Consider the following 26,423-nt stretch of genomic DNA (forward strand, 5'->3'; position numbering starts at 1 on the left):
AAACAAAACTGCCTACACAAATTTCATCCTAATAGTTACGTATGTAATCATTCATTAGATACTTAATTTGGAATTGAGAGATGACTTTTAGATCTGAAGTCCCTGTCTTTATCTACAATGTGATTCTTTTCAAGTTAACCTTGCACCGGGTCACGGTGAACTAAAATCACATGCCTCTGACTTCAGGGTGTAGGGGGCGGGAGGCGGCTGACGGATGCTTCTAACTCTGTCCCTCTCTGTAGAAATTACCGCCTACACTCAGCTCAGCGAAATCCAGTGCAAGGGGAACAATTTGGCGGGACACGTGCCTAACAATCGGGACTGTCCCGCCCAAAGCGGGACGCCTGTCACCTCCGTGTAACGCCGGCGAGGCCCCGGCGGCGGCGGAGGACGGCCCGGGTCCGCGCGCCGAGCCGGGGGAGCCCCCCGCGCCCCGGGGCCTGCGCCCCCCACCCCGGGCCTGAGGCAGCGCCGCCCCGGGGCCACGGGCTGGCGTCCCGGGGGCGGGGTGCCCGGCGCGCCGGGCTGTCCCGAGTCCTCACGGGCGGCCCGCCTGTCACACCGGGGCTGACGGCGGGGCTGACGGCGGGGCTGGCAGCGGCGCCCGCGCCCCGCACCCCGCGGGCACGGGGCGGCCGGCGGCGCGGCTCCGGGGCGCGGGCGCGGACACCGCTGACAGTTGGCACCTGAGGGCGGGAGGGGGCACCCCGGACCCCGTCCTCCTCCGGGGACGGCGCGGCGCCACGGCCGGCGCAGGGCGGCGCAGAGAGGCTGTGCCTGGCGGGCACCACGTACCGATCATGGTCCCGGGCAGGTGCGCACTGCTGGGCGAGGGGGGCTCTGCGCGCTCCGGCCGCCCGCGCCGCCTCCCTCAGGCGGGCGCTCCAGGGCTGGGTCCGCCCGGACTGCCCTCCCCGGAGCCCGGCTCAAAGAACGCACGCGCAGACCGCGAGCGGCCCGCGGCCTTCTGGGAGTCGTAGTTTTCGCGCGGTTTCTCCTCACGCTGCCCACTGCCTGCGGTCGGCCGCACTTCCGGGGGAAGTCCCAGGAAACGTACCTACGTCACTGGGGGGGTGGAGCCATTCGCCGCAGTGTTGACGCGTCGCTTAGCAACGGGAGGCTAAGCTTTGGAAGCTCGTTGCAGCACCGCCGAGGTCCTGCGCTCTTCCCGCCCCTCCCCTCCCCTCCAACTCCCTTCACCTGGGAGCTGCCAACATCTCAACCAACCTGGGCACTGGGAAGGGTTGAATTTCTACCATTCGCGCGCCTTTTTACATTTCCCCCCGACCTCATCCTCGCATCCGTAAAACCCACTTGATTTTTTTTACTACACGTTTTATGAGAACGAGACCTTTTCTAGGAAGATGGTGGCAGAGAAAGAGACCCTGAGCGTAACCAAATGCCCAGACAAGATGCCGAAGAGGACCAAGCTGCGGGCGCAGCAGTCGCTCCTGGCGCACCAGCCTCACTCCCTGGTCTCTGAGGGCTTCACAGTCAAAGCCATGATGAAAAACTCAGTCGTAAGTGACCCTCCCGAACCGAATGCGCCCACTCCGGTCCCGCCCACACGGGGTCACAGTGGCCGGCCGACCTGTGGATTCTGAGCCCAGGTCCTGGGTGGTCTTTGCCCAGAAGGGCAATTACTGGGCCAGTAGCAGATGGTACCCAACAGTGTGGAGGTCCAGGCTAGGCTATTGGAAAGGGTCCTGAGCAAGAGGTATATTGTGTGCATTGATTAGCACATCCTAATAACGTAAGACACCCAAATTATTCATAAGCTGTTTATGAAGGGACAAGACCCCCTGTAATGTACTGTTCTCTAAAGTAGCCCCACTAGGCAAAAGTTTTATTGCAAGCCCATGAGTTCTTACAAATCTTTTATTAGCTTTTTTTCTCTTTATTATTAGTTCTTAGAAATCTTAAATTCTCTTTCAAATTTGAGCTGGAATCAAACTTATTAAATAACCCATGATCAGAAATCTCAATTCAACCTAGGAAATGTCAGAATTATCCTAGCATTTTATTCTGACAACACTCTTTCTTACAAAATGCTTGCCAGCCTGTTAGAATATTGAAGGCCAACTGAATATGTGTATTTCAAGACACCTTTTAAATGACAAAATTTTAAAAAATTCAAGCTTCAGTTCAAGTATCTCTGACTGTTAATACAATTCATGTCTCATTTTTATTAGAGGTAGTTGAAATAGTTTTAATACTGTTGAAGGGGGGGGGGGAAGGAACAAATGATTTAGCTACATGTGTAATACGTTGTGTGTGTGTGTTTCCTAAGCCTTCTTATGTGAACGGCTTTAAATTAGGTTACCACTGAGCGAGCACCTGTCTGGGAGTGAGATATTAAATAATAGATGTAGCTTTCAAATTGTATAATTTACACTCTGGGAGGATCTTATTGCATAGCAACTCGTTAAGTGAATGGTATTGCTTTCCAGTATCACAGTATTGGTTTTGTATAAATGTTGCAAAACTAATACCTATTCTGAAACCACATTCTTAATGAAAACATGAATAACAGAACACCTGTAGGCCCCCCAAGTCAGATTTCCACATTGCTACACAGATGGAATTCACTGGAACGTGGGTCAGTGGATTTACAATAGTTAAAATTCATTGAAAATGGACGAAAACTCGGCTAGTTGTAGCTTCAGTCCTTTGTGTGTATTTCATGTGACTAGGTGGTCATGGCAGCCAAGATGATTACTGATCAGCAAACAACAAAACCCATCACCGTTCAAGCTCATGGTTTTATAATCTTAGTGATTTTTCAATGTTATATTTTTCCACATAAAAAATATTGGTCAGATTCTTTCTCTGTTATTCTAAACTCATGTTCTTAATCATGTTTATTTTTTAAAAGGCTTTACACTAAAGTCATAGTTCTGGAAAGTTAAATATTTCAGTATTGCCAAATGTAATAAGTGTGCTTAAAAGACTCAAAAAGAAAAAGAAAAAAAACTTGACTATGAAGCAGCCTTCTTTATAAGCAACATATTTGACAGAAATTATCCTGTTTTCATATTTTAAAAAGAAAATCTCTTTGTTTAAAATGTTTTTTTACTGGGATCTTCAAAACATGATGGGTAATTGTCTCACTTGATGTAGTGGAAATCATAACTATCGGACGCAAACAGTATTCAGCTATTTACTTACTCCTTTAATCAACACGTCCTTTTTAAGTGAAGCTAATAAGCTGTCACACAGCGTTCTGGGAATTCAGGATCAGCAAGACAAAGCCCCCGTGCTTACTACGCCAAGGCAAACACCACCAACAGCAATAAGGTCTTGATCAAAGATAGATAGACAATCCCGTTCATACACAACAACGTCAGTGGTGTAGGAAATAGTATTTTCTCATTTTCAGTGTTTACATGTCAACGTTTCTGTTTTCAATAGTACCGACCTTTTGTCATTATCAAGGCAAAATGCCGTCTTTTCTTGATGTTTCTCTTTGTTCTGAAGATAACAGGCCTGTGTCCCGCCTGATGACAAGTCCTGTTCCTAAAGCTGCTCCCGCACCATCCTCCTGTTAGGGCTTCCTTCCGCTCCTCACTCCCAGCACGTGGCCGCCTGACTCACATTGCAGTGCTCTTCCAGCACACACACACACACACACACACACACACACACACACAGGCCTCTCCAGGAGCCCTGGGCGCCTCTCCCCCAGAGCTCTGGGCACCTCTTCTAGGGGGGTGAGGAGGGGGAGCCCTGGGCGCCTCTCTGGGGGGTTGGGGGAGCTCTGGGCCCTCTATGGGGGGGGGTGAGGAGGGGGGCTCTGGTGCCTCTCTGGGAGGTTGGGGGGAGCTCTGGGCGCCTCTCTGGGGGGGGGGGTGAGGAGGGGGAGCTCTGGGCGCCTCTATTGGGGGGGGGTGAGGAGAGGGGCTCTGGTGCCTCTCCCGGGGGCGGGGGAAGCTCTGGGCGCTTCCTGTGGATTCACGGGGGCCAGTGCTCCGGTGATGGCAGCACAGGAACCTGACCGTAAGCACATCTGATCAGCGGGGCTGTGCAAGCAGGCATCCTTATTTAATGTCCAAGTTCAAGTAGGAAGACACTCACTTATTTACAACACGATAACACGTGCAGATGCAAATGTTTTCAATCCCGGTGTCAAGCTTTGCTCTTCAGCAGCAAGTCGTTCCCAGAGTTCCTTGCAGTGTGGCTGCGCTCCCATCACAACACGCAGTGCCCGCCGCCCACAGCACAAACACCTCCCTCCTCTGGGGACGGCGTTTGCCTGAGAAGATGCTGTGACACTCAGTGCGAAGCTTTTCTCGTCTTTTCCCGGCGAAGGCCGTGTGTGTGGTGTGCAGACCGACTCGGCACAGCAGCCAGCTGAGCGCGGCCTGGCTTCCCCTCCGAGGCAGGGCGTGTGCGTTGTGCATGCCCGTCTCCCTGTGACAAAGCAGGTGAGGCCCGGGCCCAGGTCCCGGCCCAGAACCTCCCTGCAGGGGAAGCTCTGTGTGGCTGTTTTCCAATGCACTACAAATGCTTTCTGCTCACAGCTCAGGGGAATGGGAAAATACCTATTATTAGTTTACTTACATAGTAACTCTTCTACTTACAATCATATTCATTCAACGCACAGCTGTGATCTATGAGCGATGTGTTCCGGTGCTGACTGGGCTGCTGTTAGCAGAGACCAAATGGTGACAGCTTCACCGGGATGGAAGCTGCTTCTCTCACATACACAAGTCCAAGCCCGTACACCGTCCAGGCAGGCTGGGCCCGCCTTCCACACGAGCGAGGGCCGGGACGTGGGCTCTTCTTGCTTCACATCCTGTAGGATGACGCCCGGGGGCAGGGCGGGGGCAGGGCGGGCCCACCACCACCACCACCAGGGCCAAGTCCTTGTCCCCGCTGGGGCGTGGGGTGGGGCAAGAGGAAGCAGAGGACTTCCTGTTCGGGCATGACCCACCACTGTGCCACATGGCACTCACATTCCACTGGTAGCATTTACTCAGAGTCCTGTCTCTTTCGTTTTTGAGAAAGCCAAAGAAAGATAGGTGTGGGGAGCTGGCACGGACATGGTGTACTGAGCCCCTGGCACCTTCTGTGCCCGCCAGCTCAGCCAGGCTCAGTGACGCTGAGAGGGGGCGGTAACGGGTTAGAAAAGAGACAGGAGAAGGAACGCTGGGACTCGGTAGAATGCTGCTCCCGGATGGGGACCCAGCAGCACCACAAGCTCCCAGCCGGGTCTTTATTTTATAGCCGATGCCACGAAGCAAACTAAGGGCGTGGTCAGGATGTTTACAGCATTCTCCTGGGTTTCAATCCTCCTCAATGACTTGCACCTGATCAGGCTTTGTTTACCTGCAGTCGATATCACTCAGGCACGGGGGGCCACGTGTTCGAACCACAGGGGCACGCTCACACCGCAGCTGCTGGCTGTCACTGTGCTGGGACTTGCACGTGGCCATGAGAGGACTGTGCCCTCTCATCAGTGCGAGGCTTGAACCTGTCCAAACGCTGTAGCCGCCCCCCACAGGTAGATCCTTACAGCCACTCTTGCCCCCTGCCCTTCAACCCCCCCTGACCCCCCCAAAATCATGAAAAAGGCCCAAGAAAAGTCTCTAGTCCCAAAAGGGCGTTCTCTCCAACAGTGTGTCCCCAGGGAGAAAGGGGGAGGAGCGCCTGCAAGCAGACACAGGCAGGAAGGAGAGGAGCGCTGCCCTGGGCCCTGGCAGGGAGGGTGTGGCAGGAGGTGCAGGGCCACTTCTCTCACGCCCGTGGCCACCTGCACCCATGGCCGCAGCAGCTGCAGGCGCGGCGGAGGGTCGCAGCCTGACGGCGGGCTGTGTGCAGCGGAAGCCTCAGGTGCTTTCTGGGTGGAGCGAAGGAAACGAGGGAAATCGGGGGTGAAGAGAGGTGTCCTCCACGGGCACTGACTGTTTCTAGTGAAGAAAAGGGGATCATCACGGTACAAATAAACACGCACCCGCAGACACTCAGTGCCGTGGAGGAGCTCCTGGCGGAGGGGCCGGGCCCTGGCCCGATGGACTTTAGAGGAGGTTCTCCCAGGAGCCTCCACACGGGCCGCTGGACCCCGTCCACCCCTCGGCTGGCCTTCTTCATCCGCTGTCCGGCCCACACCCCTCCTCTAGCTCCCTCCGTGCTGCTCCCCCTGCTGAGGGCTCTGGGGCCTCTGTTCTCGGGAAGCCCCGGGCCTGTGGCTCCGCAGGACCCGCCCTGGCCTGAGCCTGTTCTGGGCTCTGGCCGCACCCCGCTCTCCTCACTTGCTCCTGCCACGGTGGACTGTACCTCTTCCTGGCTGTGGGTTTGCGGATGTTGCTGCGTCTGCTCAGTGCCCTTCTCCCCACATCTCTGCGCTCGGCGCTCACCCGGTCGTTGGGTAACAAGTGTGCTCTGGTCGCGGGGCCAAGCACTGTTTGAGGAGCTGGCATCCCGCCCTCTGGAAGGGCAGGACGCACGCCAACATGGAGCTTATGTCTTTGCCGCCCAGCTGCTTCAATCCACACCACCCACCCCCTTTGCCAACCAAGACGAAAACTTGCCCTCCGTTCAGTGCATGCCTCTGTGTATCGGAGTGAGTTCTGCATATGTGTGATCTCCTCGTGGGCAGCCCCGTGCGGGCAGAATCTGTGTCTGCCTCATTTCTATCCTCCGGCCAGCACCTCACAGTGCACGCACATGTCTGAGGAACGAAGGAAGGCAATTCTACCCTTACTTCTTACCTCATCGCCTCCCTCTTTTCTGTGGCTCTGATTGTTCTCTGTCTCTAGTTTGGATTTTCATAACCGCCCTCCTCCACTCCAGGAGCCCAGAAGATTTCTTTTAACGCAGCCGGATCAGGACACGCTCACCTCCAACCCTCGGTGGCTGCTCCCCTCACTCAGAGCAAAAGCTGGAGTTCTTACCCTCCTGTGAGGCCTCGTGTAGCTGCCGTATCGTCTTTATCCATCAGTCTCAGTACTGTCACCCTCGCTCATTCTGTTCCACCCACAGCGGACCCCTTGCAGTTCCCTGAACCCACCAGTTTGCATGGCTGCCTGTGCGTCTTTGCCTCTCCCCCCGTTCCCTCTTCCCGAAGTGCATTTCCCCTGCATATCACCATCCTCTGATCCTTTCATATTTGTCTAAAACAGTGTTTTTTAACCTTTTTTGGGCAAAGGCACACTTGTTTCATGAAAAAAATCACGAGGCACACCACCATTAGAAAATGTTAAAAAATTTAACTCTGTGCCTATATTGACTATATATAAAGCAATTCTCTTGAATAGGAATCAAATAAACACAAAGAAAGTATTTTATAATTACTTTATTATGAAATATTAAGTAAACAAAATAGTGAAAAATTATAAAATTCTTGTCTTGTCTGCACCTACGGCACACCAGGCAACATCTCGCGGCACACTAGTGTGCCGCGGAACAGCGGTTGAAAAACGCTGGTCTAAAAAACTAACTTTTTAATGAAAACTTCCCCGACTGTTTAAACTTCAAACTCCTTAATCACCCCTCCGTCCAGCACGCCTAGCTGCTCTCTGTTTTGCATTTTCCTCATAAATGCCTTTTACCCTTTCGTATTAACGTAGCACAGCTCACATCTTCTCCCACTGCAGGGCGAGCTCCTCGCGGCGGGGACTGTCACTGGTCAGTCACTGCTGGATCTCCAGCTCTAAGAAAGTTCCCAGCACATAGTAGGTGCTTTTTGATTTTGGCCAAATGAATTAATAAATGACAGTGTTTTATCCTATAATGAGACAATTATCTTTGAATTAGCAGCTTCAAGAAAGTGCTAGTGGAGTTATGCAAATATGAAATATAGGAATTAGATTAATTTAAAACGTTTTATGCCATATTTTAATTAGCTTATTATGAAAGTTATATATGCTCATTGTAAAACGTTAAAATGCTTTGGCTTGGCAAAGCTTTCTCTGAGCTAAGAGAATGGGAAAGGTTTAGGCTTTCCCCTCTATTTGGGCCTTTTTCGGCTCTTTCCCCATTTGCCATTTTAAAGTTTCGCTTCATCTTGATTCATTTGGTTTAGGGAGTGAGCTAAGAATTTTGATTTATTTTTCCTGCAGTTGGCCAGAGGGTTATTACATGACTCTTTCTAAGAAATTACACTAAGTTATATCAAATATCTTTCTATTTGCTTTGAATGCTCCATGTGTATTAATGATAGCAGCTTTATATATGCTTTATTTTAATATATAAGACCAGTCATCTATCCATGTGGCTTTCCAACCAATCCTATGAGGAGGCAGGCAGACTGTTTTCTCCACACTTAGCATGTAAATCTAAGACAATTTAAGTGTTTGCTGTTGTGATTTGGGGGCACATTAAATGGCAGAGCAACAAATGGAACCTCTTTTTCTAGATTTTTCTGACTCAGACAAGTTTTCTTTTGATATTTGTTTATAGACTCTGGTTGATGTATAATGTGTAAACAGCAAACGCACAGTGTATGTGTATCAGTGGATAAACATAAAACCAAACACACTGGTTTCGCCAGCACTCAGATCAACAAGCGTAACCAAGCCCTAGCCCCTCAGGCCTGTCCGGTCACTGCCAGATCCTCCTCAAGCCCTGAACCCTGTCAACATGTGTGCTTATGTACACGGAATCATAAAATATGCCGTCCTTTGGTGTCTGCCTCTGAGATTCTCACAAATGCATCTGCAGGTGACGGTGGACCTTCCATACTCACCACTGGATAGTACTTTTATCTGTGAAGATTCCAATTACCCGTCCCTCTGCTGATGTGCCTTTGTGTGAATTTGAGGTTAGGACTGCTACAAAGTACTGCTAAGGAAATTCTAGTACATTTTTAGAGAACACATGCATGAATGTCCAAGGAAATATCCCTGGGAATATTGCTGGGTGTGTTTTAGTAACTATATCAAAAGTTTCCATACTGATTTTTTAAACGTAATCTCTGCCAGCTCTGAGAGGGCCATTTGCTTTGTAGTCTCACCAATAACTGGCGTTTTCTTTATTTTGCCTTTTAGAAATTCTAGTGGGTACATAATGTTATCTCATTGTGGGTTTGTTACTTATTTTATTGTGACTAGCGAAGTTTAAAACTTTTTGAATATCTTTATCTACCCTTTGATTAGCCTCTTTTTGGAAAGGGCTTTCCAAGCCTCTCTTCTGTTTCTTTCTTGGCTTGCCTTGTCTTACTCGGAATGCCTTTAGTTTTTCACACTCTGTTCCAAATGACCTGAGGCAGTGGTCAGCAACTCCTTAGTCACAGAGCCAAATACCAACAGGACAACGATTGACATTTCTTCGGAGAGCCACATTTTTTAAACTTAAACTTCTTCTAACGCCACTTCTTCAACATAGACTCGCCCAGGCTGTGGTATGTTGTGGAAGAGCCACACTCAAGGGGCCAAAGAGCCACATGTGGCTCGAGAGCCGCAGTTTGCAGACCACGGACCTAAAGCATTTCTATCGCGAGTCTCTCTCCCCATGCTGAGTTCCCTTTCTGTTCTCTAACAGTGACTTTTATCCCCCTCTCTTTAAAATATAAAAAGAAAAAAAGTATCTTTTGTAAGAAAAATGATCTCAAACATTTTATTTATGTATTTATGTATTTATGTATATGTAATATGTATAATACATCCCTGGACCAATTTTAATTGACTCCCGATAACATATAAAGACACAGGCTTTGAAAAGAAACTAATGATGAGAAAGAAAACAGACAGTAGGACTGGGAAGTACCTGTAAGGCAGGCAGGAGGCCTTTGCAGAGGAGTCGGTTTTGCCGACCTCCAAGGCCAGGATTTCTGTTGATTGATGCTCAGACTTCTTTCTAGTTTCTTGGCATCTGCTGCTGAGAGGTGACCGTTACACACATCTCCTTCTCATCAGGGACGCAGCTCAGCAGCCCCATAGGGAGCCCAGGCCGTCCCTGCGCCCATTCTCAGAGAAAAATCCTCAGAGCCATTTATTTTATTTGTAATCTCTAGTGTTGGAAGTATTACATATGTCCCCTTTCCTCCCATGGACCCCTTCTAGCCTGCCCCTGCCCTGCCCCGGGCCTCCTCCACCCCGTTGTCTGCGCCCAGGGTCGTGCACATATGCATACCAGTTCTCTGCCTCAGCAGATGCGCTGTTAACATACATGTCCTCACGGTCAGCGTGGGCTCCTTCTGACGTGGACTGGAAAGGAGAGGGATTCCAGCTGGCGCCGTCCGTGCGGTTGCATTCCTCCCGTGGCCCCGTGGGCTTCCTGCCACGCCCAGGCGTGTGCGCCCTGGGGAACGGCTGTCTGCACGGCCCGTCTGCGGGAGTGGGTGAGCGGGGTGTGCAGAGGGGCGTCCTGCCTGGCCCCTGAGCTGCCAGGGCAGGCTCCCGCCGGCCACCTGCCACCTCTGCCTGCCACCTCCGACCCTCCGACCTCACCCGGACACAGCAGGTTGGCGATGCGTCCTCCTTGTTTTTCTGTCTTCCTTCAATGGGTGCGTTTTAGCACAGCCCCGTGAACTCCCACCTCTGGGCAGAATGGGCGGTTAAGCTCGGAGACTCTGAGGAAGGTGTGACTGACGTGGCCACCTGCAGGGCCTGGCTGCTCCCCTCCCCACTGCAGCCCAGCCCCAGGGGTCCCAGCTCGAGGGTCTCACCTGCCACCCCCTCCCCTGCCGTGGGGTGAGAGGATTGTAGCTCAGCTCCTCCGAAACCTGTCCGCCACACAGTAGAGATGGTTGGCAACCCCAAGGCTGTGGGTCTCAGGCTGCAAATTGGAGTCACCCAGGAGCTTAAAGCTACTGACTGCTGGGCCCCACCCTCCAAGACTGTGACTCCATGTCCTGGGGCCAGTCTAATTGGTGATTAGTAAGGATTCAGGACATTGAGGACAGAGTATTTTGGAAAGATCTTGAAAAACTAATTGTCAGATAACTAAACTTTATGAGAGAGAGAGAGAGGTGTTTTGCTGCCCACTGATTTGTTACTCTTGTATTCTAATTACACATAATACTCAGGTATTTGAGAGGAATGTTTAACCAATGGAACATGACTTTGAAGATTATAACTTGGTAATATGTTTAGAAACCGATGAGGGTGATCTCTCCGGTTAGTTCCTATCCAGAACGTTGATTTTGCATTTCCACTTTTTATCAGTTTAACCTTCCAGGTGACCTTTGAATAATATGCCAAAGTGAAATATTCCTTTGCAATTGCAATGGGCATGGACCTCACTTAGAAAATATCTCTCTTATCTTAGTGTCTTCACTTGTAATAACACACTTCATCACTTCGTGCCTATACTGTGCATCTGTTTCAATAAGTGCTTTTATATTTATTTTATATCCAGCTTCCTTATTAACTCTTAAATTTAAGAAAGCTCCCATTGAACCTCATGTTGTATTTTAATTGTTTCCCATAGTTTGAAAACTGTAAATGATCAAGGATAGAAAATAATGAGTCATGTATTTACCTAAGTTTGACAAGTCTAGATATATATTTAAATAAGCTTCCAGTTTTATAGATATAATAAGTCTTCCTCCATACATTAATCTTTCCATCCCCCAAATTAACCAAGAACCTGAAGTTCACATATATCGCTCCCATGTGCTGCGGTGCGTGCCCGTGTGATCATACATGTAACAGCGAGTGCGCGTGGAATTGAAATTTGGCAGCCCTGCTCCGGGCGGCCTCCTCACGGGCCATCGGTCGCACTGCGTGTTTCTGGGTGCCTTCTGGCTCAGGCTTCGTTCCTAAACGGGCCGATGTCAGCACCACGTGAGTGAGGGGGCGCTGGGTGCAGGCGGACCCCGCTGGGCCCAGGCCCGCAGAGCGCTCAGGGGCTGCGGCGGCACCGCTCCCGGTCTGGGCGGGCCCTGCTCTCAGGAGCCCGGAGGGTGAGGCAGCTCCCTGTCCGCCCGGACTCCCCGCCCGGTCCTGTTCCTTGAGGTGCAGCTCGCTTTCCTCCGTGTGTCGTGTTTGCGGGTGAGGAGGTGCATGTCTTTGCTGTGTGGGTAGGTGTCTGAGGCTGGTCATGCCGTGCTCTGGCACCCGGTGGCGTTGCTTTTGCGGGCTGCTTTCGTTCATCCCCCGCACACCTGGCTATGTCCCGGAGCGATTTTTCGGGAATGCGCTTTCCGTCGTGGCAGAAATACTCCACAGTGGTCGGCAAACCATGGCTCGCGAACCACATGCGGCTCTTTGGCCCCTTGAGTGTGGCTCTTCCACAAAATACCACAACCTGGCCAGTCTATTCTGAAGAAGTGGCGTTAGAAGAAGTTTAAGCTTTAAAAATGTGGCTCTCAAAGGAAATGTCCATCGTTGTGCTGTTGATCTTTGGCTCTGTGGACTGATGAGTTTGCCGACCACTGGGGAGTGTGTGGGCCTGCCAGGCCCGCATATTCCACTGGGTTGAAAGCCAGGTGTCCTTGGCTCTCACCCCGCGGGCCGGGGGTCCCCACGTGCAGAGGGCCCTCCCTGTACCAGGCTCCACACGCGCTCCTGAGCCACAAGGTGCTGCTGGGCCGGAACTTCCCTCTGCGTCCGCGTGCCGGGCTGATCGGCGTCACACACGCCGGCTGTGGCTTTGTCAGTGTTGGTGCTCAGTGAGGTGAGGCACCCCAGCTTGTCTGTATCCCCTGGGACATTCGGGGTCCCTTACCGTCTCTAGGGGGTTAGGATAAATGTCAGGTTCCATAAAAATCCTAAAAAGTTAGATTTGTATAGCAGGCACAGGGTGGTTTGGGGACAATAACAATCTTTCTCATCTCTCTTGGCTAAGATGTGAGTCTGTGAGTGTGTGTGAGAGTGTGTGAGTGTGTGTGTGTGTGAGTGTGTGTGTGTGTGTGTGAGTGTGTGTGTGTGTGAGTGTGTGTGTGAGTGTGTGTGTGTGTGTGTGTGCGCGCGCGCGTAGAGTTTTGGGTTTTGTCAGACACTTTCTGCATCTTTTGAGATCTTGTTTTGTGCTTTCAGTCTGTTAGTGTTAATGAATGTGAATTGAATTAAATGCATTCTGACGTTAAATCATCCTCGCATCCTGTAACCCTGACAGGGTTGGCGTCCGACACAAGCACAGAGATGAGTGGCATCTCTCCCGTGGATCGGGGGCCAGAGCTGGCGGGAAGCCACCAGCAGCCCCTGGCCGGGCGGTCCTGCTGAGGCGGCGTCCCGTCAGCTCGGCCGCCGCGATTACATGCCACAGACTCGTGGTCGGCAAACTGCAGCTCGCGAGCCACACGCGGCTCTTTGGCCCCTGGAGTGTGGCTCTTCCACAACATACCACGGCCTGGGCGAGTCTATGTTGAAGAAGTGGCGTTAGAAGAAGTTCAAATTTAAAAAATGTGGCTCTCCAAAGAAATTTCAATCGTTGTCCTGTTGATAGTTGGCTCTATGGACTGATGAGTTTGCCGCCCCTGCCCCAGACAGAGTCTGAGGAGCAGACACGGATTTCACAGGCCGGAGGCCGGGAGGCTAAGGTCAGGCGTGGCCCTGTGGGCCTTGGGGAATCCGTGGGGGTTCTTCTGCTCGGGGGTGAGTGGCCGCTGACCCTGTGGGACTAGAACATGAGGCAGGAGACACGTGGGTTCATGCTTGGGACCCAGGAGCGGAGGCCGAGAGCAGGTGGGGGGCTCTGGGGCTGGCTGCGCAGGGAAGAGGGTCACGTTCGGGGAGAGGATGTTCCTAACCTGTTCATGGAAGAGTCCCAGCCTCAACGAAATGTAGGGTGTCGTTATCCAGAATCTGTTTATTTACCGAAGCTACTGTCACTTGGGAAAAGGCAAGCGAATGGGTATTATAAAGAATAATTGTGTTGTATAAGTAAGAATTTATATTTCAGAATTACCCTACTACCCCAATTTAAAGTCATTATGAAGCATAAGCCAGAGAAAGTAAGACTAGAAAAATATGATTATTTAATAAATGCCAAATAAAATAATGGGCACAAGGTAGATCCTGGCGACCTCCCTTTTCCGGTTTATTCTTAGACGAGAGCCCACAGAGAAGTCTGTGTCACAGATCGCCTCTCCCCAGCTCCTGAGCGATGAGTACGAAGTCCCCGAGACAGACAGGAAATCCCGCACCAAACCTGTCCCCACTTTGTAGGAGAGCGAGCCGGCCGCTGAGGACCTGCCGGTGGAGTGTCCTCTCGTGCACGAGGGGCTGTGTGCTTGACCCCTGGTCGGCGTGCATGCCAGGGGCAACATGGGATGTTTCTCTCACATCCATGTTTTTCTCTTTCCCCATTCCTCTCTCTGAAGTCAATTAAAAACAACTTTTAAACAAGTTATTTTACATCACAAAAGTATAACTTTATTTCAAAATTAAGAAAAATGGCACGCTGTCAAATATTTTCACATGACCATAAAACTTTTTACTTTAACAAGGTATTATATTTAAATATATTTTGGAATTTTCCTGAGGTATTGATGACACAGCACTGCCGCAGTGGCAAAGAGTAAATATTGGTAATTTACAGCGATAATGAGGGCTGGCTGCATGTAGGTGGCGCTTCCCTTTGGAATTTCCTGAGTAAAAGATGCATCACAATCAGCCATGTTTGCACTAGGTTATACACATAGGCACAGAGATTTACATATGCAAAGTCATCTTCTGTCATGATTAGGAGTTCATAATGAAAATGTGCTAGAAGCCCATGGCATGTGGCTTTCATAAGACCCAGTGTGAGTGGCTGATGTCTTATAGTCCTGTCCCTGTCCCGCTCCGCACCTGGCAGTGCTCTAGACGTAAAAGATGCTCAGCTGTGCTTTCCTGCTGCTTAATTTCACCTTCTTCTGTGAAAGCAGTTCAGCTGTGAATGCCCTCTCCCCTGTCCGCATTCCCTCACCTTCATCTCTCGTAGAGAAAAATGTCGGTGACGGATGAACCCTTTCTTGTAGATGAAAAGACCCTTCTTTAGATCACATTTGTCCTTCTGTCACTACGGTTAGAAGCTAATTTGATTGATTTTAAACTTACCAACACTTGATACTTTGATAAAAATCACAAGAATGGTGTTTTAGATTAGTACCCTCTACAAAGAAAATAAAAATTCTTGAAGGGGGGAAAAAAAAAGAAAAAGAAAAACCTTGGCGGGATCTCAAAGGCAAAATCAGCAGCAAGGTGCTGGGTGTACGGGGCATGACCGAAATCCCACCAAGTGCCTTTCGGAGTGCCCAGACCTGTGGGTCCAGAGCTAACACTGGCAAACCAGAACCAGCCGGATTGATCCAGCCAGGGTTGGACCTAAGATGAGAGAGACCTGGGAGATACCTTCCCAGGATTCAGCAGAGACAGATATTTGAGTCTGTATCTAAAGCTACGGCCCCAAAGTGAGCCAAGAATCAGTTAGAAGGAGAGAGGAGGCTCAGCGAAGCCAGAGCCATACCAGAACCCTCCGTCTCCTGGTAGAAGCACAGGCGGACACCTGCTTTCTCACCACGGAGTCCTCCCTCCATCCCCGATCCGGCACCCACACATAAGAAGTGCCATAGTGAGGACAGTGGGGGGAGTGAACTGCTGGGGTTGAATAAAATGTGGGCCACCATTTTTAAGTAGGTTACCACAGGTATTTCTAATCTGTAATACAGTAATACGCTGTGTGACTACTTCTTTTCTTCAGAGAGATTAATCAGGGTGCCAGCAATTAACTGCATTTATTAAGGTGTAGAATTGGATGTGTTTTGACATGCATGTACAACTGTGACGTCGCCACAGCAATCAGAATATGGAACATATCCGTCGCCCGAGGCTCCCTGTGCCTCTTTGTAGTCCCCGCCACCCCTCCTCCGGGTCTGGGTACCCGGGGATCCGCTGTCCCCCCTGTAGGCCAGCTGGCATTGTCCAGGGCGCTTTGCAGGTGGAGTTCTGAAGAACATGCTCTTCTTCTGTTGTCTGCCGTCTCCTTCAGAGAGCAGGAGCACCTGTTGTCCACTGGCTCCTTCAGAGAGCAGATCACCTTGAGACGCAGCCACGGGGCTGCATGTCCCGATGCTTCATTCCTTCCATGGTTAGAAACACACCTTTTGGGCGCAGCCCGCCCTGTCTGACCGCCTGTTGGTGGGCACTGGGGTTGTTTCAGTGCCTGGCTGTTACATAGCTGAGCCGGGCATTGCTGCCCAAGTCTCTGGGTGGAGGCGTGTCCTCTCTCCTGGCGAAGTCCCTGGAGAGGACTGACTCGCTGCTCTGGCTGCCAAGCAGTGGATCCCCTGGCCAGTGCGGCTCTGTCGGTTGAGTGTCGTGTTGTGCACCAAATGGTTGCAATCCCTGGTCAGGGCACATATGGGAGTCACCCGATTGCATTTCTCCCTCTCTCTCTCTCTCTCTCTCTCTCTCTCTCTCTCTCTCTCTCTCTCTCTCTCTCTCTCTCTCCCTTTCTCTCTAAAATCAATAAAAAACATACAAAAAAAAGTAGAGAGGATCAAAACCAGGTCGTCTTCACTGTACCCACAGCGGGGGCGTGAAGTCACTGATGGCAGTAGCAGGTCCATCCTTGACATCTTTAAGATCTTACAGAGCACGTACCAGCTGGTGATTAGATTATCAGGTGTGAGCTGCTCTCTTATAAAATGGTTTTATTTTATTTATCTATAATAAAATAGTTTTATTTCATATTGTGATCAATGTGAAGGGTTTCACTGTGTACAGAAGCATTCTCATAAAGGAAAAGCACCCATGTTAATTTACATGTGGCATCGGACATGCACTCACTCCAGGAGCCTTCTGGAAGTATTGTTACATTAGCATATGAAAACAGAATCTTCCTCATTTTCTCTACTATATGTATTTATGCTAATATTTACTTTCTCCATTGCAGATTCCCCAACAGATATCGTGTTTAGAATTTCTCATTAAAAACTTTAGTAGTTAGGGCTTTAGCACTTTGCTTCCTTCGCTGAGATTTATTTGTTCCTTGTACATAAAAATCAGATTTATGTTTGCCTTCATTTATATTTTTTCAATGATATCTGAGGAATCTCTCCCATTTTACAAGGAGCCATAAATTTATTCCAGCCCAGGGCCAGCCGCTAGCTCTCCTGCTGACCTAGATGCATATCTGCAATTTAGCAAATTTTGAAAATTTGAATGATAGCACATTAAACTGGAATAATGAACCAATAAAATTTTTTTATCGCATTCGAAAAAATTATTTCTTAGACGTTCACACTGTCATTTCGCTCATTAAAATTATTCTAGGATCATAAGTTACAGCATGTATCCCTAAGGCTAAAGAAAAGGAAATCAAGTCTTTTCTGGTGATCAAATGATCTGGCCCAAGTGCAGAGGGATCTCTGGACGCCAGGAGGGCACCATCGCGGGTTACCCACCCTCCAGGGAGGGAGTCTCGTTCCCGGAAGACCTTCCCATGGCGCCTGCCATCTCCTCCCCCAGAGGCCTGTGGTCTGTCTCAAAGTTCTCCTCCCCATTCGGTCCTCGCCGGTACGTGACACTGGGCTCACACGTGCAGAGCCGCAATGCTTGTCAGCAGGTAGAACACAGCTACGACGTCAGTGCGTCCTCATGGAGAAATGATGAAATATTATGTCCAAAAGTCACGTTTCAGCAACAAGGAGGCCAAGGGGAAGTGCTCAGGAGACGGTGGCCTACTATTTCTCTCCAGTCTGCAAACCTGTGGCTGGCCTGTCCTAGCTCTTCCTGGATTTATAAGGTCCTGATGTCCTCGATGCTAGCCCCTCCGAGTGAGCTGTGTGCCCAGGAAGGCACTGTTTCATGTTGGCCTAACCACTCTGTTGGCCTTGACCATGTTTTACAAATGCACTAACCTCACCAGGAGGAATCCCACTCTGGAAACTTCTACCCTAGGGAAAGGGATTTCTGAACCATACACATTATTTTTATTTTGGTGATATGCAAGACTCAAGCAGTTCTATAAAGGATTTACTTAACGTTGGAGATAGCACTTTAACTTAGCAAAACATCTCATTTGTGGACTCTAATGAACAAAATAAACTAACAAAGTGGAGACCGATGCATGGATACATTGAGCAGACTGCCGGCTGCCAATGGGGAGGGGCTGGGGCTGGATGAGAAGGGCGAAGGCATTGAGCAAAGAACAGAAAAGGAAGACTCATGGGCACAGACAACACTATGGTGGTTACAAGCGGGGAAAGGGGAGGGGGAGGGAGAAGAGGGGAAAGCGGGTAATGGTGATGGAAGGAGAAATGACTCTGGGTGGTGAACGCACAGTGTGATATTCAGATGATGTGCTGTAGAATTGCATACATGAGACCTGTATCATTTTATTAGCCAATGTCACCCAGTAAAGTCAATTAAAATCAACATAACATCTAACCGGGGTGGTATTTCAGGTATAGTTAATTAGGATGATCCTTATGTTCTAAGTAAATAATAAAATTATAAGAAGGGAAATTTCATATCGAAGTATTTTAGAATCTAATTTGACAGCTAAATGCATTAATCCGAACAAGTAGAGATTATTGGAATCATTCACGTTTCCATCAGTCCTTTAAATGTTGGTGTCTAATTAAAGGAGAGACATGTCTCCTTGAATTCATTCAGTACCACGCATCCAGCAGCCGTCCTGATGTCTTCAGTGTCTCTGCAAGACATAAAGAGAATAGTTTTTTTTTTTATAAAATGTAGTTCACCGTCTGTTAGAATTTTTTCTTTTCTTTTTAATCTCTATCTTAATTGTGAATATCACACAGAGGCCTTCAGATGAGGGAAATAGGCTAATTTCAAATTTTCTCTAAATGTACAAATAGACTCCTCATTTTCCCTAGTTGGGACCTAAATTGCTCTGCTTGCATTTGTAATCAGAATTGATTGGGTTGCTGTGGAAACTGGGAGACGTATTTCTGGTTGAAGGAGTGCGGTGGGGGTACTGTTATCATAGCTGTGCGGCCTACACGCCTGTCGTTCCCAACAGCGCATGGGTGAATTTTCACATTCCAGCCCAAAACACTTCTCTTTGGAATATCGCTTTGTGGTCAGTATTGTCTAGATCAGTGTTTCCCAACCTTCTCTCATGATGAGAATCACCTGGTGGAGTTGTTAAAACACAGATTCCTGAATCCCAACTAAGAAGTGCTAAACTAGAATTTTTGGGAACATATAGGTAAAATTGTATACTTAACTAGTGCTCTAACACAGATGTTATATACAGAGCACTAAGTTAGGTATGCAATTTTACCTATATGTTCTCAAAAATTCTAGTTTAGCACTTCTTAGTTGGGATTCAGGAATCTGTGTTTTAACAACTCCACCAGGTGATTCTCATCATGAGAGAAGGTTGGGAAACACTGGTCTAGATTGTCGTGTTGTTGCTGCCCTTTTTTTTTTTTTTACTTCAAATGCTATTGTTACGCATTTAACTTGTTTCCACATTGAACTCTGCATTTTACACAAATGAAACCAGTTTTCATTTTATTCATACGCACAAGATGCATCGTTGGAGAAAACCACGAAGCACAGTAAAATATTACTTATTTAGATGCCAATCATCTGAAACATTTCAGCTGCTTAACAAGATGCACAGCCGGTGAAAACATTCGGCAGAAGAAAACTCCTGAGCACGTGGCCACAGAGACGGCCATGGCCAGCGGAGGGCTGTGTGCACGGGGAGAAGCCACATTGGGCCTCTTGTTTGCGAAGGCAGAGAGCTCTGTCGTCTTTAAAGGTTTGCCTTGTGTCTGAAGTGGAGAATGAGGGAAGAGCCGGAAGAAGGGGGAGCAGAGTGGCCCTCACCGAGCAGGGGTGCCAGGCTCGGAGCGGGGACAGCGGCTTCCAGCGGTACGAATCTCCGTTAACATCAACTGTTCTGGAGCCTTCCATCGGCTTCCTGATTTCAACAAGAACATAAGCAAAACATTATCTGTGACTCCCAAGGTTTAAAAAGATCCCCCACACCCATGGATCTCAGGAAGCCAAAGGGCCACAGAAAGAGCCACCTGCTGCAGAAGGCGACCGAACACAGAGCTAGGACGGCAGACGGACTGGCTCGCCTCAGCCCCAGGGCCAAGGCTGAGCACACTGTGGTGCCTCCTTCAGGTCTGTCTTTAGATATAGGTCCAGACAGGGAACAAAGACACCTGCTGAAGCAGAAACATGTTCGGATACGTGTGTGTGTGTGACGTAATCTAAGTGACGTGTCGTTGAGATGTGTGTGCTGGGCATTCCGAATGCAGTCCTGGGCACTTCACTCCGCACACACCCAGAAACGCGTCTGAAGCCGCGGAACGTGTTTTGCAGGGCAAATGGATGGCGTCTTTAGAAGTGAGCTCTCATCTTCCTTTAAGAGCTGGGACAGAGGCAAAAAACATACCACAGTTTTCATAGACTGTTCGCCCCGAAGCACAGTTAAAATTAGATTTGTTAAACCGAGAGGGGACAAACATCTGTCTAGATATGTGTACTATACTCTACACATTGTTTTATTTTTTGAATAGGTAATATGTATTAGTTTAAAAGTCAGAAGGGGCCGAAACCGGTTTGGCTCAGTGGTAGAGCGTCGGTCTGCGGACTGAAAGGTCCCAGGTTCGATTCCGGTCAAGGGCATGTACCTGGGTTGCGTGCACATCCCCGGTAGGGGGTGTGCAAGAGGCAGCTGGTCGATGTTACTCTCTCATCGACGTTTCTAGCTCTCTATCTCTCTCCCTTCCTCTCTGTAAAAAATCAATAAAATATATTAAAAAAAAAAAAAAAAAAGTCAGAAGGGCCCCAACTGGGGTTAAACCCACAACCTAGTACCATGTTTCCCTGAAAATAAGACATCCTTCTAAAATAAGACCTAGCGCATGGAAAGATAAGACATCCCCTGAAAATAAGACCTAGTGCAACTTTGGGAGAAAAAATTAATATAAGACACTGTCTTATTTTCGGGGAAACAGGGGTACATGCCCTGACTAGGAATTGAACCCACAACCTTTGATGCACATGGGACTATGCTTCAAACAGCTGGGCCTTCCAGCCAGAGCTGACGCGTGCTATTTTCAAAGCCCCTTCCCGCTCCTGATGCCTGGGACATGCATGCGGTTGGAACGCGTGACTGATTCCAAGCACACCTGCGCTTAGGTTGCCTTCGCTTGGCTGGAACATATTTCCCACCTGAGTGCAGGGTTTTAACATGTTCCTACCCGATTTCAAATGCCCAGCTTTTAACTAATCGTCATGTGAGTTCTTGGTCATTGTTTATGGCACTCCGTATAGATCCACAGATAATGGTCGGCGGTCATTAAGGACATGGACAGCATGGACTGCCTGGCTGGGGAATCCCAGCTCTAATATCCACATGCTGAGATAGTTCTCTATTTCTTCATCCGTTAAAGGCAACAAGAGTGCATACCTCACAGGGAATGAAGATTAAGAAATAATATATTCAAAACATTAAGACGGTTGGCTGCTAAATATGCTAGCTGTTTTTATTAGTACACTAGTGCATGGATTTGTGCAGCCTGGCCTGCAGGGATCAGGCCGAAACAGGCAGTCCAGCATCCCCCAAGGGATCCCAGATTGCAAGAGGGCATGGGCCAGGCTAAGGGACCCCACCAGTGAGTGCATAAATCCGTGCACCGGGCCTCTGATATGCATATAAGGACTTTGGTTAATCTCTTCCCACCCTCCTTCCTTCCCTCTGAGATTCATCAGTCTGTTCCATGTTTCCATGCCTGTGTGTTGAACGTCAGTGTGTGTCATAGGTGCCTGTCGAATGGTCAGACACTTAGCATATTAACCATATATACATACATACATACATACATATACATATACACACACACACACACACACACACACACATATATATATATATATATATATATATAGAGAGAGAGAGAGAGAGAGAGAGAGAGAGAGAGAGAGAGATATGTGAGGATGTAGATGTCTATACCATGACCTGAAGATGAGCCAGTTTCTTAGCCTTAAATAAAAATAATCATGTATCTGTAAAATTTAGATTCTATTTTCAATATAAGCAATAGTATATATTTTTGAAGTCTTGACATGAAATTTCCGTTATTATTATATGAATTGAATGGGTAGAGCAGTCTTCACTTAATGAGAAATTGCTCCCTAGAAAACATGTTCAGGTGATTTTCACTGATTACCACGGAACTTATGGATGCACTTCTAAGACCATGTTTGATGGAATAAAGCACTAACCGGGTGCTGATGGGGTAAGAATGCTTTGTGAGCCCGGGCCGTGCCCTTTTCTTTTGCAAGGTGGGCTAGAATAGGCTCATAGCTGTGGGCTGTGAAACAGAGTTCACTCTTGGAGTATTACTTACTAATAATTGTGTTCCTTATATTTATTCCAACCGGAAACTTACTTTTGCTCACCCCCGAATACAGTGTCTCCCCGTGAGTGTAGGGGTGAAGCTGGGGTTTTGGCCCCTTGAGGACATCTAGCTATGGTTTCCAGGTTGTGAGAGCCTGGGGAATGTTCACATTACCTCACATCCTGAGAATATCCGTGGTCAGTGAGGAAATATATGGTAATAGAATCTCCAGATCCGCATCCACATCCACAAGAGCCGGCGCGAAGGAGAGACGCAGGAGGAGGAACGTGGGCTGTTACTCATTTAAATGGAGTTTGTGATGCAGCTACTCCATACCGTTATTTTCTTAGGAATCATGCTCCCGAACTAATACTTCAGGGACTCCTGCCTTTCACCACCTTCACCAGGTCTGAACATACCTTATTAGACAGGAAACATGTACATGTTGGATATATGGAGGCAGTAAATCGTTTACAAGAACCTTAGGTAACTAGGATTGTTGAAAACTCATTTAGTACAATATGTGGTTAAGTATGAGCTATTATTATTTTCCTGCAGTAATATAAGTGCAGCTGCAGGTGTATTATTTGTGTTTAACACAGTGCTCTAAAAGGCCTATATGAGGACTATTTTTCTTGAAAATAAACCTTCAGCTATTTATGTGTGTGCCTCGATTATGGCTGCCCCGAAGCAGAGCCTGGGGGCAGGGATTCCTGGGCCAGCAACTAGCGAAGGGCGAGCCTCCAGGACAAGACTGCTGGGCGGAAGTGCACAGGAGAGGAGGGAGGAGCTCAGCGCCCACCCCGCGAACAGCTGGCACCAGAGGTTCAGTCCTGCCAGCGGCGGAGGAGGGCGCTCTGTGCAGGAGCTCCCCTGGCCCCGCAGCCGTCAGTCTGGCTGCTGACCTGCTGATGCGGGTGGGGGCTGCCTCCCAGGCACCTCTGGGCACGGCTGCTCCCGTCTCCCAGGCGCAGTCCTCCGGAGGAGGTTGCAGGTGTGAGCTGCCAGCTGTGACACACACACAGCCCCCGGGGACCTGCACGGTGCCCCGGTGACTTACTGCAAGCCAAGGGGGGGCCTTCCCGTCTCCCACAGAAGTAGCTGTTGCAGCCCCAGCACGGTGAGCCCGGAGGGAGTGTCTGGCACCCTGAAGAGCACAGACGTGCTCTCAGAGGCAGGAATGTGTGTGGAACGCAGGAGGAACGTCAGCAGGATGCCGTGAGAGGAGCAGAGTGAGAGGAGATGGAAAAGGAAGGACGAGGGAGGGGTTCAAGGAACATTCTAAGTGCCACGCAAAGCCAGTGGAAACGGGCCATGGCTTGATGCGACGGTTGAGGGACCACAAGAAGGTCAGAATGGCTTGAGGAGAGTGAACCAGGGAGAAGGTTGAAATGGTAGCCAATGAGGTGAGAGAGCGGGACTCCCAGAATCGTGATCCATCTGGCCGGGGGCATTCGCTGATGGCTGGGAGGAGGGAGTGTGTGAGGAAATACAAGGATGAAGTCCTCTGTGGCTTCCTGGCCACTCGTGTCCACAGGTTGAGAACTGCTAGCAGGGTCGCCTAAGACACAGATATTTACATTATGATTCATAACAGTAGCAGAATTACAGTTCTGAGGTAGCATGAAAATAATTCTATGGTTGGGGGTCACCACAACATGAGGAGCTGTATTAAAAGGTCATGGCATTAGAAGGGTTGAGAACCACTGCTTTAAACAGAAGGGAACAGGATCAAGACTTATTTTTCCCACAAAGTCCAAGTATGCTATTCCTTTTAGAAACCCAGGCGTGCTTTGGTTTTTAATAATTTTTCATCTCACTGTGCCGCACCAGCATGGCTAAAGGTGAACCTGAGAGGGGCGGCGAAGGATTGAGAAAAGACAGACAAGAGAATGAAAGCTGGGTCTCGGTGGGACGCTGTCCTCTCTGATGGAGAGCTAGCGACAGCACCACGGATTGACAAGCCGTGTCTTTATTTTACAGCACATGCCACGAGGCAAAGGACGGGCGTGGTCAGGATGTTTACAACATTCTCGTGGGTTTCGATCCTCCTCAACGACATGCACCTGGTCCAGCTTTGTTTCCTTGCAGCCTCTATCACTCAGGCACGTGGAGCCACGAGTTTGGACCACAGGTTCTGGCTCACAACCACAGCTGTTGGCTATCATTTTGCCCTCCACGCTGGGACTTGCATGTGGCTGTGAGAGGACTGTGCCCTCTCATTAATGCCAGGCTTGAACCTGTCCAAACACTGTAGCCGCTCTCCACACCTCACTCCACCATTAGTGCTGAGCTGTGTATTGTCACAGCCGTGGATGAGGATGTGACACCCCCACTGTTGGGTGAGGAAGTGGACTCACCAGTGCCGAGTGAGCTGCCCAAGGTAGACACCCAGGAAGGGGAGCTTCAGGCTCCTGGTGGCGCTGAGCCGGCATGCTTCATGGTGTCTCTAAGACACTGTAAACCAAAGCTGTGCAGGGGTCTCGTGGGGAGCCCTGTGCGGGCGGAGAACTCACGGCCATGCTCACGGTCACGCTCATTGCCTGCTGTCTTATCAGTTCTCCGTGAGCAGTTGTGGACGGGAGGGACCCCGTGGGAAGGCATTCTCAGCGTGGCAGGGGCGTGTGGCGGGAGGAGAGCCCAGCTCCGACGGGAGTTTCCCTGCAGGTGAGGTGGGCCCGGGGCTCTCTGAGCCGGAGAAGCACTTCAGCAGGTGGGGAACGGGCTCCGTCTATTCCGAGCTGAGGAAACGCGGGACAAACCGAGGAGCCGGTGAGGATGCTGTCTCTTCAGCAGAGACCCCGAGAACCGAGGCTGGGGAGGTGGTTCGTGGTGGATGGCCAGGCCCTGCCGGTCTCCATGCTCTTCCTGTTCCTCCCACGTGGCAGAGCCTGTGGCGGTGGTCGGGGTGGGGGGTTGGGAGGGAGATGGAATCATGCGAGTCATGCGATTCCTTTCTTTTCATTAGTTGTGGGTTCAGTCTAAAGGGTCCCACAATAGCGCATCGGTATGTTGTTGTTGTTGTTTTTTAAGACTTTAAAAAAGTATGTATTCTTGTCTGGCCAGTGTGGCTCAATGGTTGAGCATTGCCCCATGAACTAGGAAATCAGGGTGCATGCCTGGGTAGTGGGCTCCATATCCAGCAGGGGGCATGCAGGAGGCAGCCGATCAATGAGTTGATGTTTGTTTCTCTCCCTCCCTCTTTCTGGAATCAATAAAACTATATATCTATATCTATATCTATATCTATCTATCTATCTATCTATCTATATATATATATATATATATAGTTTTATATATATATATATTCCCCTGCCCGCTTTGGTCATAACAGGGCTTAGCAAGACTGGGAAGCCCAGGGCCTTGGGCACTGACGGGCTAGTGAGTAGGCTGCTATTCGCATCATGTTGTGTGCGGGAGACACCCGGTTATAAATCAGCTTTATGTGTAGAGCAGTGAGTAATCCATTCAGGAAGAAGATTAGTTTTGCATTTTTTAAACACAATCTTTGCTTTTCATTCTGATAGGAAGGCCTCTATTGATTTGAGCATAATATTATTTTACAGCAAATTGTAACCTTGATTTGTGTCTTGATGCTAAGAATTTATACTCGTTTCCCCTGGGTGTGCACTATTTCATCTCTATACCCACACTGACGGGTCAGGTTTTCTCTTCAGTGACGTTTAAGGGGACATTTAACAGAAAATATCTGCTAAATGCACCTGGGTTCTGTTTCCTTGAAACCAGTGCACGATCCGGCAGCCTCCCTGTGTTTCTACATTTTAGGACTGGCTTCACACAAGTCAGAAGTATCCAGACGTTCAGATTTTACAACGTCCATTCCGGCTTTAAATGCCCTTGATTAATAAAACTCCACGTGACAGCCAGGCTTGGCTCTGCTTTCAGCTGCTGGCGAGAACATAAAACCATTATGGCCGGCAGTCGGCATTCCGGGTCCCGAGATGTTCCCCGAGGGACAGGCGGCCCCGGGCCCTCCTGAGCCGGCCCTCCGTCCTTGGAGCTGGCGGGAGCCGCAGGGGAGGGACGCGGGCGGTCACTGCCACCGCGCTGACGAGGCTCGGAGGGAAAACCTAATTTACAGCGTAGGAGGCACATCCATTATCCTTCTGATTTAAAAATAGAACATACATCAGCAAAATGATCAGGGGAAGTGCTTAAGAATTATGAAAGTCAAGGACTGTTTCATATCATAAAGTCACAG

At 49.3% G+C, this 26,423-nt stretch overlaps 2 protein-coding genes across 3 annotated transcripts in view; one reads left to right on the forward strand and one right to left on the reverse strand.

The window, feature by feature from the left end:
- PRKN (parkin RBR E3 ubiquitin protein ligase) overlaps window positions 1-922 on the reverse strand; it is a 353,591-nt gene extending 352,669 nt beyond the window's left edge. For both annotated transcript variants that reach the window (XM_084890914.1, XM_084890913.1), the window contains exon 1: window positions 796-922. In XM_084890914.1, the coding sequence (XP_084747040.1) occupies window positions 796-802 (7 nt within the window). In that variant the 5' untranslated portion in view covers window positions 803-922. The remainder of the gene's footprint in view (window positions 1-795) is intronic.
- Window positions 923-1,116: 194 nt separating this feature from the next.
- Window positions 1,117-26,423, forward strand: part of PACRG (parkin coregulated) — a 227,983-nt gene continuing 202,676 nt past the window's right edge. Inside the window, exon 1 of the mRNA XM_084890917.1 lies at window positions 1,117-1,520. Coding sequence (XP_084747043.1) covers window positions 1,365-1,520 — 156 coding nt within the window. The 5' untranslated portion in view covers window positions 1,117-1,364. The remainder of the gene's footprint in view (window positions 1,521-26,423) is intronic.

This window comes from Pipistrellus hanaki, assembly GCF_964339955.1.
Source record: "Pipistrellus hanaki genome assembly, chromosome: 7".
NCBI classification, from domain to species: Eukaryota; Metazoa; Chordata; class Mammalia; order Chiroptera; family Vespertilionidae; genus Pipistrellus; species Pipistrellus hanaki.